The sequence below is a fragment of the Solenopsis invicta genome, chromosome 4 (genome assembly GCF_016802725.1).
Source record: "Solenopsis invicta isolate M01_SB chromosome 4, UNIL_Sinv_3.0, whole genome shotgun sequence".
In the NCBI taxonomy this organism is placed as follows: domain Eukaryota; kingdom Metazoa; phylum Arthropoda; class Insecta; order Hymenoptera; family Formicidae; genus Solenopsis; species Solenopsis invicta.
The window spans coordinates 20,158,033-20,173,349 of NC_052667.1; the positions used below are offsets into that span (position 1 = coordinate 20,158,033).

Below are 15,317 nucleotides of genomic sequence, written 5' to 3' on the forward strand. Positions count from 1 at the left end.
TTCTAAATCTAAAGATCTGATTGGATAATCTAGAAGTAATAGTTGGTTTATAACCGTAACCATAAGAAATTGGCCAATCATAGTCGATTTATAGAAGAATAATCAACTATGATTGCTGAATTTCTTACGGTAACGACTATTATAAACAAAGCCTAGAATAACTATTGAATGCGGCCAATAATAAGCGCTCACTCAACTGTTGAGCCTACTAAACACGCCCAATAATCCATTGACCGCATTCAATGGATTCAACAGTTAAGGGAGCGCTCGTTATTGGCCGCATTTAATGGTTATTCTTCTAGATTATCCAATCAGATCTTTACATTTAGAAGAATACACCAATAACAGCGAGCGCTTACACAACTATTAAGTCCGCTGAACACGACTATTAAAATTGGTTTATGCAGGCAACGCTAACTTATGCCGAAACTAGTAAAAAATTAGCCAATCATAATCAATTTGTAGAAAAATAATCGACTATGATTGGTCAATTTTTTACTGATTCCGGCATACGTTAGCGGTTATTACCTGCATAAACCAATCTTTATTAGTGTATTTTTCTAGATCTAAAGGTCTAATTGGATGATATAGAAGAATACCTCACATGTTGAGTATACTGAACGCAACCATTGGTTATTTTACCTAAATCAGCTGTAGATCCAACACTCCCGATTTTTATTAGTGGCCGTTGTCATTCAATCAACAAACCTAAACATGCTAAACTAATAGCGTATTCGATTTGCTGACTCGACTCGATTCTGAGTAAATATCTGATCTTTTGAGCTACAAAGGAAAAGACAAACTGTGCAAAAAAATGCATCTAAAACAACAAACATTGGCCGGTATTCATAGTCAATTCTTATATTTAATAGCGTTTTTTACTGGGAACACTAGTGCGCACTGAATGTGCACTCGCCACTGGCAATTAGAGTCCTATATAAAGAGAGAAGCGACATTGATGTCCGAAGCTCTGATTGGTAATCTGATTTATACTTGATTGGTTAAGCGAGCAGCCATATTGTGACCACAGCTGTTTGCAGAATGATACGAATGGTGTTTGATGACGTTAGAGCGGTCCCAAAATGGCGGTGGAGGATTCAATTGGATACTGAAGGTGGATGGGGGTTCGATGTCGCTTCTCTCTTTATATAGGACTCTAATAAATATGGACTGCTAGTTGGCTCTTTTAGGCTGTAAGAAACATCTATAACGCCCCCATCTCCTAAGCGACGATTTCCAGTATAAAATAACATATGGTGTGGTGTGTGGCTTTTATACGCGACAGTAATAAACATCAATATCCAAGAATTGACACCTATAAAATAGTAACTGTTTGTGAAAAAATTTTTAATTTTTTTAAATTAGAAAATAAATTAAAAATAAGAAATATAATCCCTATAATGATTCAAGAAATGTAAGATTAGATAAATGTAAGATTAGATAAATTATTTATTAACTTTGACACACATATTAAAGATCTAGAAATATTAGAGAATCATAAATATGTAATAATAAAATTAATTATTACGTATTATTTGTACGTTAAATTAGCTTATGAAGGTAAAATAATTACGTTGAATAAACACAAAGACTTCATAAGACGTAATTTAATTAAAACTGTTATTTTCAGCGGGCAATAATTTATACTGTACACTTTATTACCCGAAAATGACGGTTCTCTAATGAGGCTTCCTTTTATTTATATGACATTACTTATTTGTTTTTATTTTTAATTACTTTCCATTTTTTGTTTTATATATTTTATTATTATATATATATATTAATTATATAATTTTTTTAAATATATTTTTAATAATAAAATGTGTATATTTTATATTTTATTTTTTCTTTTTAATTTAGTAAAATTAATTCTTATTTTACAGAAATATAATCGCATATTTTGGAGTGAACGTATAAATTCAAAGCAAAATATTGTATTCCGTCTCTTTCTTTTCTGATCTTCTATTATTGCTGTCTCGCTTTTTTGTTTCACATTTCTGCCACTTAGGAGATGGAAGAGTTGCAGATCTTTCTTACACGAAAACATAGGAAAGTGGGGGGGAGGGGTACTAACAGTTCATATTTATATAGTCAAAGCTTTAATGCCTTAACGTTACTTAAGACAATTTTGAAATAAGAATCGACTATGAATACCAGTCATTGATGAGTCAGGTCGAATCAACAAATCGAATACGCTATAAAACATTAAAGATACAAGTACTCCTATGTTCCACCATTTTTAGTCCTTTCCTTATCGCCTCCTCAATCCTTGCCGTCACGTGACAGCGAGAAAACAAGGAGTGAGAAGGCGGAGAAAAAAAAATAAAAATGGAAGACCGCAGGAATTAGAGCTTTATATTATAAGAGTAGCGCAAACGCCACTCTGTTGGACCTAATGCTGATTGGCTGAAAAGTGCGGAAACTAAAATCACTGAATGCTCATTGGATGAGAGATCATTAAGTCCATCAGTCGGCATCGCTAAAAGATAAAAGGATTGCGCTACTCTTATAATATAGAGCTCTAGTAGGAATACCTATATCTTTAGTGCTCTAATATGGCTGCGAAACCAATAAATATGCAATCTAATGGCTCTGGCAGACCAGCGCGATTTGCGACACGCGACGCGCGATTATCCAATAGGCGTTTACAATTTTTTGAAAAGACATACGCCTATTGGATAATCGCGCGTCGCATGTCGCAAATCGCGCTGGTCTGCCAGAGCCATAAGTCGTCATTGTTTTACCAAGATTCTCATTGGTCTAGCGGCCTTATGAGCTTTCTACAATACGTAAAAAGCAATTAGTAATAAGCAATATAATTATTATATTATTAATATAAGCAATTAGTCGATGGCATTAGTTGTAAGCCATAAGAATGGACCAATCACAGTTGGATGTGAAAAGAATATTCAATTGTGATTGATCAATTCTTATGCCTGTTCTACAATAGAGCCTGTTCTACAATAGCATAAACACAAGACCGTAAGGTTGTAAGGCGTGGTTTTAAGGGCTCGTAAGCGAATGAAAAATTTTCATTTCTTACGTTACACCCTTATGTCTTGTGTTTACTGCTATTGTAGAACAGGCTTAGCAGTAAATACAAGACCGTAAGGTTGTAACGTAAGAAATAAAAATTTTTTATTCGCTTACGAACTCTTAAAGCCACGCCTTACAACCTTACGGTCTTGCGTTTACTGCTATTGTAGAACAGGCATTAAGTCCATTCTATAGCCGTATATATAAAGCCATAAAGTTGTAACGTAAGAAATGAATGTTATTCATTATATGCTTATATGCTATTACAATCATGCTTTACATTACTTTAGAGCTTAACGTTACAGCTATTGTAGAATAGGCTTTACGGCTTACAACTTATGATACCTACTAATAGCTTATTGTAGAAAGTTTATTACACTTAAAGACATTAGAGATGTAGATATTCTCATCAGCCATTTTGGTTCCAGCAAGATATACAGGGTGATTATTAATGACTGTTTCCACGTTTTACCATAGGAGCATGATTTACTGACGAATACGTATTTCTAATATATTATTATATTAGAAATTACAAATGCGTGCTCCTATGGTAAAAAGTAGGAACAGTTATTAATAATCACCCTGTATACAATACAGATAATACGATGTAATACAATGATATAAATGTAAATTCTGAGTTTTTTCCACAGTAAAGTTAGAAATTATTGATTATTTTCTCGAATATATCTGAAACATATATAGATTATTCAAAAGTTGCTACTTTCTTACCATGTTCCAAGGAACACATCAAGTCAAGAGAAAGTATAAAAATGACTTTATTTTGATATTATAAAAGTCAAAGTGATGATTTGTGATTACAAAATTTGATATTAAGAATCAAAATAAAGTCATTTTGAACTTTTCTTGACTTTTGTGTGCTCCTCAGCCTATGGAGTACCATAAGCTGTCAGCCAAGTGGAACCAAAATGGCTGATAAGCATACCTACATCTCTAGTGTTTTAATTACATGCTATACTACAGTAAGCATTTTGTAAACTAGAATAAATTTAAAAGATATTCTACAATACATCGTAAACACATTGATATCCAAAAATATCAATGATACTATTATCTTTTGATTGGCCATCATAATTGCTTCGAGTCTGGTGACGAAATCTATGACAGATTGTAGAATGCTCTTTAATCGTTAATACAGAAAAACAATTTTTTAATCAATTTTAATTAAAAAAATGTTTTGTACTTTGACAAAATCATTTGAATTAATCACATTTAAATTATATTCAAATTATAATTCCTAAGTTTCTTTGAGCGAATTATGTTGCTTCGATCTTCTTTTACGTTCGTGAATAACACCAAACAATGGATGCCTTGCTCTTAAATGATCAGGAAATTGCACACAGGAATTTTCTGTGGATACCGGCTTTACTTCTGGTGCGCCAGACAATTTTCTTCTTACTGTCAAGAAGCCACTTGGCTTCACATTTACTATATGCAGGAAATATCAACATTAATACATGTACATAACGAAGGATAATAGACATGCACAAAAATTTGCTTCTGTTTTAATAAAAAACTTTTTACCTGTCTTATATTGTGGGATGTCCTTCTTCGTATTAAAAACACATGTGACATTATGGCTCGTATTATGCGCGGCTATGCAATATCGTTCATCTTTAATTCTAAACTTTGATTTATCCTCGAAAACTATAGTCTGACCACAAAGATCTTGAGGATCTATCTACAAACAACATACAAGATTATACTCTCGACATCTTTCAGATTGATATTCACAATCTGATTTTATATTTAAGATATCCTTAAATATAATCTTGAAACTCTATTTGATAATTTTAATGGGTGATTGATGGATTCTCAGGGCCATTTTATTTTACAGCAATGTAAATAAGTTATGATTGTAAGAATGTATGGTCAATCAATGCAGATTAGCTTTAATCTTGATTTAATTTTCTATTCTCTTTTAGTCTAATGAGAAAAATTAAAATTAAAATTAGTTTACATTCATAGAAAGACATACAATTGCACGTTGCAATATTTTCTAATAATCACTTATGACTACTTTTATGTTATTGTAGAGTATCCTGTAACAACTATTTTAATCTAAAATGCAAAAAAATTTACTAGGAATCTTTTAAAGAAAATTATTGCATGCAATTCTACACTTTTATACATTTAATTATATGTATATTTAATAAATATCTACAAATTATGATTAAATATTTATTAGTTATTTTATGCAATTTTAAAAATATATCAATTTTTCATGTTAACTAACATGATTTTTCAGAAACTACTAAAGCAATTAACTTCAATATTTGTGTGTATATAAAATACATGTTGGTTTATTAACTGCACTAAGATTAATAAACAAATATTACAAATTATTCAAATTGTACAATTTCAAAGAACAAATATCAATTTTTTAACAACATTAATTAAATTGAACATATATGAAAAAAGTTTATCAGTTAGATATTGCAATAATCATAGTTTAAGCAATAAACAAACATCTGTCTTTTGCATAAGTTGTACAATTTGAAGTCAATAACTTCAGTAATTCCCAAGAAATTATGTCAACTTGAAAAATGTTTTTGAATTTACATAAAAATAACAATTTAGATGTACCAAAAATTTATGGATATTTACTAAATATGTATAAGATAGATGCATAAAAGCATAGAAAAATGTGTAGCATTTTTCTTAAAAAAATTTCCAAACTTTTTCACTTTCTAAAATATCTCTTTAAGATTGCTCATCAACCTATCATGTATAAAATAATCTTGTAGATAAGATTTGATTCAAAATACAATCTTCCATTATTAGGACTTACTAATCTGGGAATGTCCATTATCCAGAATTCCTCACTGTCTGATACATCCTCCAAGTTAAACGTGGACGATATACTTTCTTCATCTAACATCTCCTTTCGAGCTATTTCATCAAGCTGAAAAATTAATAGAAGAATAAAGTTTCTGCTCAACTGTTCATTAATGTTAATAATCAAAATTCTAATAAAATAAAATTGTTAAAATTATAACTCTAGAATATTAATATACATAAATTTTACATACAATACCAATATTCTATTCCTTCTACATATACTTTATACAATAAACTTTAATAAGCATAATTTCTGAATATTATCTCCTAATATTTTAATTGAACATTAGCTTCTTATGCTGAACTTATGCCAATGGTATTAATACATAAATTTTATGTCAGCAGAAAATTCATTCCATCATGTTGAAGTTAATAATAAAGTTAAGTATCTGTAAAAGTTAAATTATAAATACTTTGTCTATAAAAGTGTGAAAATTATATGTTAGATGGCTTATTTTCTTGGACATAAAATTTATTTATCAATATTTAATACTTTAATATAATATCTCATTCAATAGCTTTACCATTCTACAAATTTATTAAAAATAATTAAAAATTTAAATCAAAATGAAATGAATGATCATACTTACAGTACGCGGTCTGGACAGAACCGAGGCGGGCAGCGGCAATCCATTAAGCGTCGCCTCATTCAATTTGTCGACACCTCCTTGCGAGGCCTCGTCGCTCGACGTATTTTCGCCGGATTTGTTGGACTTTTTCTTCAAAATACTTCTACGCGATTTAACGGGACTGTTGGTTGCTTTGGATGGCACTGTTTCTGTGTTTATCGTGATTGATTTACGCTTGTTCGGAGACGGCGCGTCCACGATGTCCTCCATTAGTACCATTGACTTGTTTAATTGAGTGTTCAATTTCGTTACCGAGTCTTCGTTAGTGGAGTCCATCATTCATGTATTATTTTAAATTAATTAAAACTGTCTTACAAAATATGATTTTGCTAACACGCATGGAGCACAACATCACGTTCGACAGGTTATGGTTAACGATCCGTTATGCTCGTATCACACCAAAGCCTATTGCACACTGCACGCAGCAAGCGTCAAGCAGCAGATTTCGTTGGCTGCTGCTTGCCCAAAATTTTAGAGCTCTTTATTGGCTGTTTTCCAAAATTTATTGTAAATACTGAAAATCTATAGTTTACGTTAAAGTTGATTTATAATAATTGTAACCGTAAAAAATTGGCCATTCATAGTTGATTTATAAAAGAATAATCGACTATAATTGGTGAATTATTAACAGTGACGGCTGTTATTGGCTATTATAACCAACTTTTAATGACGTCACGTGCTCAATTTTAAATTCTGATTGGATGATTTCAGTAATGCTTGAAATAAACTAACTGTACTCAAAAGCATTGATAATTGGTAATTGGGCGTTTCCGTTGGCACCGTCATCTCGCAAACCAAAACGTCCAATTGCCAGAGGCGAGTGCACACTCAGTGCTCATTAGGTTTCTCAGTGAAAAACGCTATAAATCATCATATTTTTCTCTCCTAAAAATTTTTCTAAACTTTTTACTCCAAAAAATCCTCCGTAATGCAAAAAATAATTTAAATTTTAATAATTTAAATTTTAATAGTGAACTTCTGTAAGTTCAGCAGTTTTTAAAGCTTCTTTCACCACTTTGTTTAACTAACCAAGACTACGTTCAAAAATTCTACTTGTCGAGTAGAGTAATTTTGAGTGACCAATCAGGATAAAGAAATCTGGAGTTTCTTAAGATTTCTTCATCCTGATTGGTCATTCAAAGTTACTCTATCCGACGAGTAGCATTTTCGAACGCAGCCCGACTGGTTAGTTCATTGGAATTGGCCAATCGCATTTGTCATTTCAAATAACAGGCAATATATTTTTCAATGGACTAATCGGTTGGTTAGCTGAACAAGAGAGTGAAAGAGGTCCTTAATAATATGGGCGGATTTTTTTAAATTTATCGATTAATCAATCGTATTATGCGCAAATACAACTTTGTTCTGTAAAAGCTGCATTGGCATGTGTGATTAGGCTTGTTTTCTATTCCTGCACTAGACTGCACTGGAACGTTCCTTCTTGCTTTCGCTAACTTTGAAACATCTATCTATTTCATTTTAAGTGTACACTTATTTAGAGAGTTCAGGAACAGAAAACAAACGGATTAATCAATCGATGAAGTGAAAAACTTTCTCGCCAATGATTGCAGCCAGTATGATATGGGCATAAGATTGCTCGTGATTGCTCGTAAATGGCGCCAAAACATCGCTTTCAGACGATTTGCAACAGGTAGAACAGCGAAGAAACTTTTGGAAGGAATCAAATTTGATTTTTTAGACAAGCAGACGCAACACAGAGAATCTTGGTCGCGAAAATTTGTTTCAACGTGAAAAATGGCTTCTGCCAGAAATCTGAGGAGATCCACACGAGTAAAATCTCACGTGAAATACATTGAGGATAGTGACGAGGGTACACCCGACAACACTCGTAAGTTTATATTAATGTAAATTATTATTACAGTAGATATTTGTCATGAGCCACTACTGTGTCTCTTGATAAGTTATTTATCCGATATTTTTTGAAATTTTCCTTATGTGATTCAATTATGTTAATTGTATTGCACTATCAATGTTATCTGAACAATGTTTATGTTTTACAGCACAAACTAATATATTGAAGGCCGAGATAGAAAAGCAGCTTGAAGACATTGTAGAGGACGTACAGAAACCACTTGGTAATTGGTGACATAAAGATGACAAGATGCAATCTTATTTATTAGCTTAAAATAACCTTTAACATCTATAACTCTAAGACTTTTTTGCACCAATGTAACATAATTAATATTTTAGGAACTAGGAAAAGAGCTAAGTATGTGAATTTTTTTGAAATTGTTTTATTTTCAATGTAAAATTGTTTGAGTTTTGTAAATTTTGTAGATTTATACATGAAAATTATTTTTATAGTCAGTTCTAAAGTTTCTCGAATATCTATAAATTAATAATCTTGTTCACTTTTTGTCTTTAATTACTGAATATATAGTTGAGTACAGAGTATTAGTATAAGTGACATAAGACAATATGCCTTCAGACATTTTTATAACTACTATGATCTATTATATGATTATAACTAATGATCTTTATTATTTTTATTAGCAAAAATTTCTATTTACAAATAAATACATAAAATATTGTGTGCAAATTTTAAAATAAATTATTTCTGTTAAAAAAAATTTATAACAAACATAACATTCAAAACACAAAAGTAGCCTTTTTCTTAGCTTTTGAAACAATAATGTTCTTAACTTATTTTCCATCATTTTTTAGTTTTAGGAATTAGAAAAGATGAAAAATAAATTAAAAATAGTTTGAAATAAAACACCATTGTTTGTAGACCTGTTGTATTAATATAATTTGCTTTTTAACATGAGAATAATTACCTGGGATAATTTTTATATCTCAGTAGTAATAAAATGAAACTTGATACAGTAGTTTTCACTAATAAATATATCCATACTTATCTTTTTTTATTTTTTCTTCAACAAAATTTGAATATAAATTATTATTCAAATTAGTTCTATAAATTTATTTAATATAAATAATTTAATAACATAATTTTTTTATATTAAAAAAATTATTCTCCAGTTAAACTTAATTTAACTTTCTATCTTTGGCTAGCTCTGAGAATTAGAAAAAGGAAATGAGTTAATCTGAATTTAATGTTAAGCTATGCTTGACAGAAACAGACTCAAACTATATTACATTTTCAAATATTGTTACAAAATTGCTGAAGGTTTTTTATCCTATATTTTTGTGCTTATCTCTTTTCCTTTTTCTCCTTAATTTTTTTTATTTTTTCATTGTTTTCAATACTTTATCTTTTACTATGTCTAAATCCTTGGCAAGGATTTATATGAATTTATCATTTTGCTATTATCTAATATTGTATCTTAATTTGTGTTAGAATTATTTTCTGAAAAGGATGTAAGTGGAAGAAAACTATATGGATTTCAAACGCCATCAAGAAGGAATAGCATGATGATTAAAGCCAACCAGTGCCGTACACCTGAGACCCCAAAAAGTTTCAAAACACTTCCAGTCCTAAAAATTGTTCTTGACAAGATTGTATCAAGTAAAAATGAAGCTTCAAACAATAGCGATACTGAAGCCAGAGGTACAGCCTATCTTGTTTTACAAAATATTTTTATAGAGATTTGCTATAAAGACTTATATTATTATATTAAAATCTTATGAAAGAACATAATATTATGCATAAGTTAGATTGAATCACTGTGATTAACTCCGTATTTAAAGAAGCGTCGACTACATTTGAAGTTGAATTTTGTGCCCAATAATATTTATATGTAAATTTTAAATATATTTTCAGCTTTTATATACTGTGCACCATATATAATCTAGATGAGATTTTTTTTGCAATAAATTTTTTGCTAAGTTTTAAGATGCTTATCAATAAATGTGTTTATTAAATTGACAATTATTTTAATTTGTGATATTATTTCTAGTTTCAACTTGTGATGACAGTTCAAGTTTGATTATGTTCAGTGCACAGTTTATACAAACTGAAAATATATATCTGTTTGCTATTAATTTTTTTAATTGAAAGTATATTTAAAATTTACATATAAGTATTATTAGATAGCAAGATTTAGTCTCAATCGTAATTGATGTTCCTTTATGTAGTGTCTTATAAAAAAATATTTGTATCTGATTTTTTTTTTTTCGATAACGGTTAGTATCTCGAAAACGATATTTGCCCAATATAAATTCAAGTGGCGACGAAAGCGTGTCAGAAGATAGCGAATATATTCCTAATGAAGTTAGTTCAGAATCTGATGAATCTTCTGATGAAACTTCTGATAAAAGTGAGGATAGCGAAAATTCTGATGTGAGTGAAGATGACAATGCTAGAAGGAAAATTAAGCAGAGGTTATCAAAACCTTTGCCAAAACATGATGTACAAAATACACCAAGGAAACCAGGGAGAGGACGCAGGACTGTCGCATACAAGGATTATGTAAGTTAGGATTAACAGGATTGTCTTAAATATTTTACAAATTATATAAATATTTTAATTATCTGTGAAGATTGTTCAATATTAAAGTAAATCAAGGTGAATGACAGATAAATGATAGCAAAATTTTCTATCTGCTATTTTGTCCCATTTAAACGAGCGAATTTCAAATTTTATTTTTATATATTACATAGTTTGTATTTAAAGACATATTCTAGTTTGAAGAACTATCTTAATGGTTATTTTTACAAATTTTTTCTCTAAACTGAAAACTGGAAACATTTTTGGCGTTTTAAATATATGTTTATTACTTCTCTAACTATATAACAATTTAATTTTTAGAAATTTAATTTTAATATAAACGAGATATAGAAATATTTAATAGTAATTACGTTATACTAATATTTATATATAATTTTAAAAAATTTATTTTACAGTCCCAAAAGTTGAATCCTTCGTGCTGATATTAAGCCAATGATCCAAAGTTTATCTTAATTTATATAAATGTGATTATTGTTGAAATTAGAATAAATCATTTATCGCAATGTTGAACAAAATGGCGATTAATTAAAAATGAAGAACGGAGCATTTTGCAAAACTTTTTAAACTCTTTTACAAATTATAAAAAAAAACTTTAAAATATTAAAAAGATTCTAGTTACGGTAGCCACAAGTATTAAAAATATTTTGCTTCAAGGCAGAAATCAATCGGTTCAATAGAAAAGCCTGTGACAACGCGACAAGGTTGAAAAATATAGATTTGAGAAAAATGTATTTAAAGTTTTACGAAATACACACATATAAAGAAGTTTATATACATATAAAGAATTAATTATCTTACTCTCCTATATTAGATCTATAAAATACATCTTCCGTTTTCTCTTTCAGTATATTATTTAGAAACGAAGAAAATATCTTTTTTTATTACAAACAAATTAATATAGACTTTGTGTCGTTACGTTGATGAAATTGCGCATTGTTTGGCTTATACGCCGCATTTTTAAAACATGAAAACAACGACACCATTCGAATTTCATTAAGTTGTTTTAGAGGCTTTTTTTTAATAGTATAAAGACTGAAGAACTTTAAAAAAAAATTTTTTTTTATTTATCAAACTAGAATACCTCTTTTAATAACCAGTTAATAAAAACGCTTTCAATAATGTGTGCCGCGTTTGCTCACTGAAGCGCAAATGTTCAGCAGTTGCAACAGCCAAAATATATGAATTGTTATTGTACTCGTTTTAATCGCCAGATTTAAGAGAGATGTTCAATTTTCTTCTATTCTCAAATTGAAAATTAAAAAAAGAAATGTTCTGACAGTGAAGTCATTATATAAATAACTATTTTGAAAATCTAGACAAATCGTTTTATAAAAATGGTGTAACTCTCGAATATTGTCAAACTAAATGTGCCGAAAAGGAGATTATGTTGAAAAATAATTATAATTCAGCCTGAATAATTATTCTCTTTTTTTACATTTACCTTAAATTCTTAAATATCGAATAATCCTCATATACACTTTACTAATTAATTTTTTTAAACATTTATAGCATATAAAGACTGATGAATACTTTGAATCTCAATCGGGAAAAACAGTTACGTCTGATCATACATTAGGAAGACTTAAAAATGCTCGTCTTACCGAAGATACATTAGAAGAATTATTAACAAATCAAAATCACATTTCTACAATACATAAAAAACGCATTTGCTCGTTGACAGAAAATTGTAGATCATTCTTTCCTATGTGGCAATTTATATTAGAGTAAGTGTTAAGCACCATGATTATGGAAAGTGTTCTTTGATTCTAAAAATATACTTTATCCTCTATAAAACGTGTATTCTATTTTAGAGAAGGTTACAGTCTATTACTTCATGGAGTAGGCTCGAAACGAAATTTAATAAATGATTTTCACAATGAAATTATAGCTGATCATCCAACATTGATTATAAATGGATTTTTTCCTAGCTTAACGCTGAAAGATGTAAGTAAATTCTATTCAATATTATTTATTCCTTTTAGGATTATCTTTAGCACATGAATATCTTAACTTACATTTATATCTTTAAATCTAACTTAACCAGAGTTGGTTTTTTAACTAAATTAAGCTAAAGTTAATTGCTTAGAAAATTAATTTAGTTACTTGCCATATAGATGTATGCACATGCCCGGGACGTCCGCTTCTGTTGCATTTTGTATTTTTCTCAGTTTTATATACAGTATTATTTTAAATATTATTAGTATAATTTGTAGTATTGGTTTATATTTTACAATTAAAAGTATTATATTTATAAAAGTTATGTATTAAACGTTATTTCAGATTCTCGATAACATAATAACGAATTTGTTAGATTTAGATAGTCCAACAAATCTTAACGATTGTTTAGAACTTATAGAAACAGTCATGAGAGATAATCCAGATGATCGGCTTTACTTAATAATTCATAATATTGATGGAATAATGTTACGTTCGAATAAAGCTCAAAATATGCTTGCTAGTTTAGCAGCTATTGCTAATATTCATGTCATAGCATCTGTCGATCATATAAATGCACCACTCCGTAAGTTACATTTTTCTTTATCCTGAATTGGAACACATTTACCACTAGCTAATATCACTAATTTGCATTGTTTTAGTTTGGGATCATATAAAACGCGCCAAGCTCAATTTTTATTGGTGGGACGCAACAACATTATTGCCATATCAAGCGGAAACTTCATACGAAAGTTCCTTGTTGGTTCAACAAAGCAGTGGACTCGTATTGTCTTCCCTCCAAAATGTCTTCCTGTCCCTCACGTCAAACGCTCGAACAATTTACCTAATTCTTGTAAAATATCAATTGAGCAATAGCAGTAGTAATTTCGCAGGTAATTATTGCTCAACTACTGTTCTATTATGTCGTAATAACTAAATACTTTGATAATTATTTAATGATGTTTTTTAGGAATGCTGTTCAAGGATCTATATCGAGCAGCACGTGAACAATTTCTGGTCAGTTCCGATTTGGCATTAAGGGCGCAATTAACTGAGTTTATTGATCATAAATTACTACGAACTAAACGCACAGTTGACGGCGCTGAACATTTAATAATTCCCCTTGATAAGAATCTCCTTAAACAATTTCTGGAGCAACATGGATCATGATTTAGCGACTTAAAAAAAGTATATATTTGTGTGAAATATTGTTACAAAATAGATAAAGAAAATAATTGTTTAACGATTATATATTAAACGGTTAATTCCTTCATTATATAATTCTAATTTATCGCATATTATGTGTACGATAAATTATATATTATATGATTATCATTTATATTTTTTTACATATTTATTACAACTATTTATATAAGTCAATGGAAATTAAGTTTGTTCGCGTTTTTTACCATTTTTGCACTCAATATCTTCTTTGTCTCTGCTACACTTAAAGATATATTTATCTCATTTCAAGTGCAAAAATTCTTAGTGATTTCAAGTAATGAACAAACTTATTGTCATTATGCCTATGTAATTAATCAATGTAAATGTACTATAGCTAAAAAGCTTTCGCAACATGATGTTTTATTATTACGAATCATGATTAATTAAACTAAAACTTGTTTAATTCTGTGTTTTAAATGCAGAGGGAAAGTGAAGTACTTAAAATTTTTAATTTGTTCGACAAAATATGAATATTTTTGTATTTCACATACAATTTGTGATTTTACTAGATTTATTCTTTGGCTGCATTATATCATTTTCTACACTCTATATATAACATAATAGATTATACAGATTATACAATTAAACTTACATTTAAAGAAAAAAGTAATGTACCAAAATTTAACTGTTATTTAAGAAATTTTAAACGGTTGAATAGATTTTCCTGAGATATACATTTTTAATGCTACATTTATACATTATTTTTTTACTTTATTTTATCTGCTACTTTCATTAAGAATATCCAATTTATAATCAGGATGTGTCTCAATCATCAAACAATATTTTCATAGCATATTTTGGAGATAGAATAGAGTAAAAAAAGCAAATACAAAAATATCACTGCTACAATAATTTTTTAATTATAATTGATCAAAGACAACCAGTAATGTTGCATAGAATTCATATGCTCAAACTTGTTATTATACAACTCGCGCATCAATTTGTTATTGATTTCATCAGTTGTTCATCTAATATTGATTTTTATAGCTGATTTCTAAGAACATTAATAATTATTACAGTTAGAATTATAAATTTAAATTTCATAATTGAGAAACAAAGATTTTTGCATTTTTTGACAAAAAGTAATTATAAAAAGTAATTTATTTTTGTATTTTTCATGTCTTACGAAAAATAAAGTCGTATAATTATAATAAATCAAGGAAATAATATTAAGTTGTTCACAACTTAAACAATTTAAATTA

At 29.1% G+C, this 15,317-nt stretch overlaps 2 protein-coding genes across 3 annotated transcripts; one reads left to right on the forward strand and one right to left on the reverse strand.

Annotated features, from left to right (window-relative positions):
* Positions 1 to 4,162: 4,162 nt before the first annotated feature.
* On the reverse strand, positions 4,163 to 6,940 carry LOC105205804. Its single transcript, XM_011175325.3, has 4 exons — positions 6,486 to 6,940; positions 5,846 to 5,959; positions 4,579 to 4,735; positions 4,163 to 4,482 (listed from the first exon to the last, which is right to left on the reverse strand). The coding sequence occupies exons 1-4, from the start codon at positions 6,801 to 6,803 to the stop codon at positions 4,292 to 4,294; spliced, it is 780 nt and encodes a 259-aa protein (XP_011173627.2). The 5' UTR covers positions 6,804 to 6,940; the 3' UTR covers positions 4,163 to 4,291.
* Positions 6,941 to 7,726: 786 nt separating this feature from the next.
* On the forward strand, positions 7,727 to 14,518 carry LOC105205814 (origin recognition complex subunit 2). Of its 2 annotated transcripts, XM_026138332.2 has the most exons (9): positions 7,727 to 8,373; positions 8,546 to 8,620; positions 9,847 to 10,056; positions 10,637 to 10,917; positions 12,466 to 12,680; positions 12,768 to 12,900; positions 13,237 to 13,477; positions 13,554 to 13,784; positions 13,862 to 14,518. In XM_026138332.2, the coding sequence occupies exons 1-9, from the start codon at positions 8,280 to 8,282 to the stop codon at positions 14,059 to 14,061; spliced, it is 1,680 nt and encodes a 559-aa protein (XP_025994117.2). In that variant the 5' UTR covers positions 7,727 to 8,279; the 3' UTR covers positions 14,062 to 14,518. The 2 variants fall into 2 exon arrangements, with proteins under 2 accessions (XP_025994117.2, XP_039304147.1); XM_039448213.1 differs by lacking the exons at positions 7,727 to 8,373; positions 8,546 to 8,620 and adding an exon at positions 8,626 to 8,754.
* The last annotated feature ends 799 nt before the right edge of the window (positions 14,519 to 15,317 follow it).

Excerpts from the sequence above, each read along its gene's own strand:
- LOC105205804 (XM_011175325.3), bottom strand. The coding sequence starts at position 6,803 with ATGATGGACTCCACTAACGAAGACTCGGTAACGAAATTGAACACTCAA. Across the intron at positions 5,960-6,485 it reads TTCTGTCCAGACCGCGTACT|CTTGATGAAATAGCTCGAAA; the intron begins GTAAGTATGATC and ends TTAATTTTTCAG. Across the intron at positions 4,736-5,845 it reads TAATGGACATTCCCAGATTA|ATAGATCCTCAAGATCTTTG; the intron begins GTAAGTCCTAAT and ends TGTTGTTTGTAG.
- LOC105205814 (XM_026138332.2), top strand. The coding sequence starts at position 8,280 with ATGGCTTCTGCCAGAAATCTGAGGAGATCCACACGAGTAAAATCTCAC. Across the intron at positions 10,057-10,636 it reads TAGCGATACTGAAGCCAGAG|TATCTCGAAAACGATATTTG; the intron begins GTACAGCCTATC and ends GATAACGGTTAG. Across the intron at positions 10,918-12,465 it reads CTGTCGCATACAAGGATTAT|CATATAAAGACTGATGAATA; the intron begins GTAAGTTAGGAT and ends AAACATTTATAG.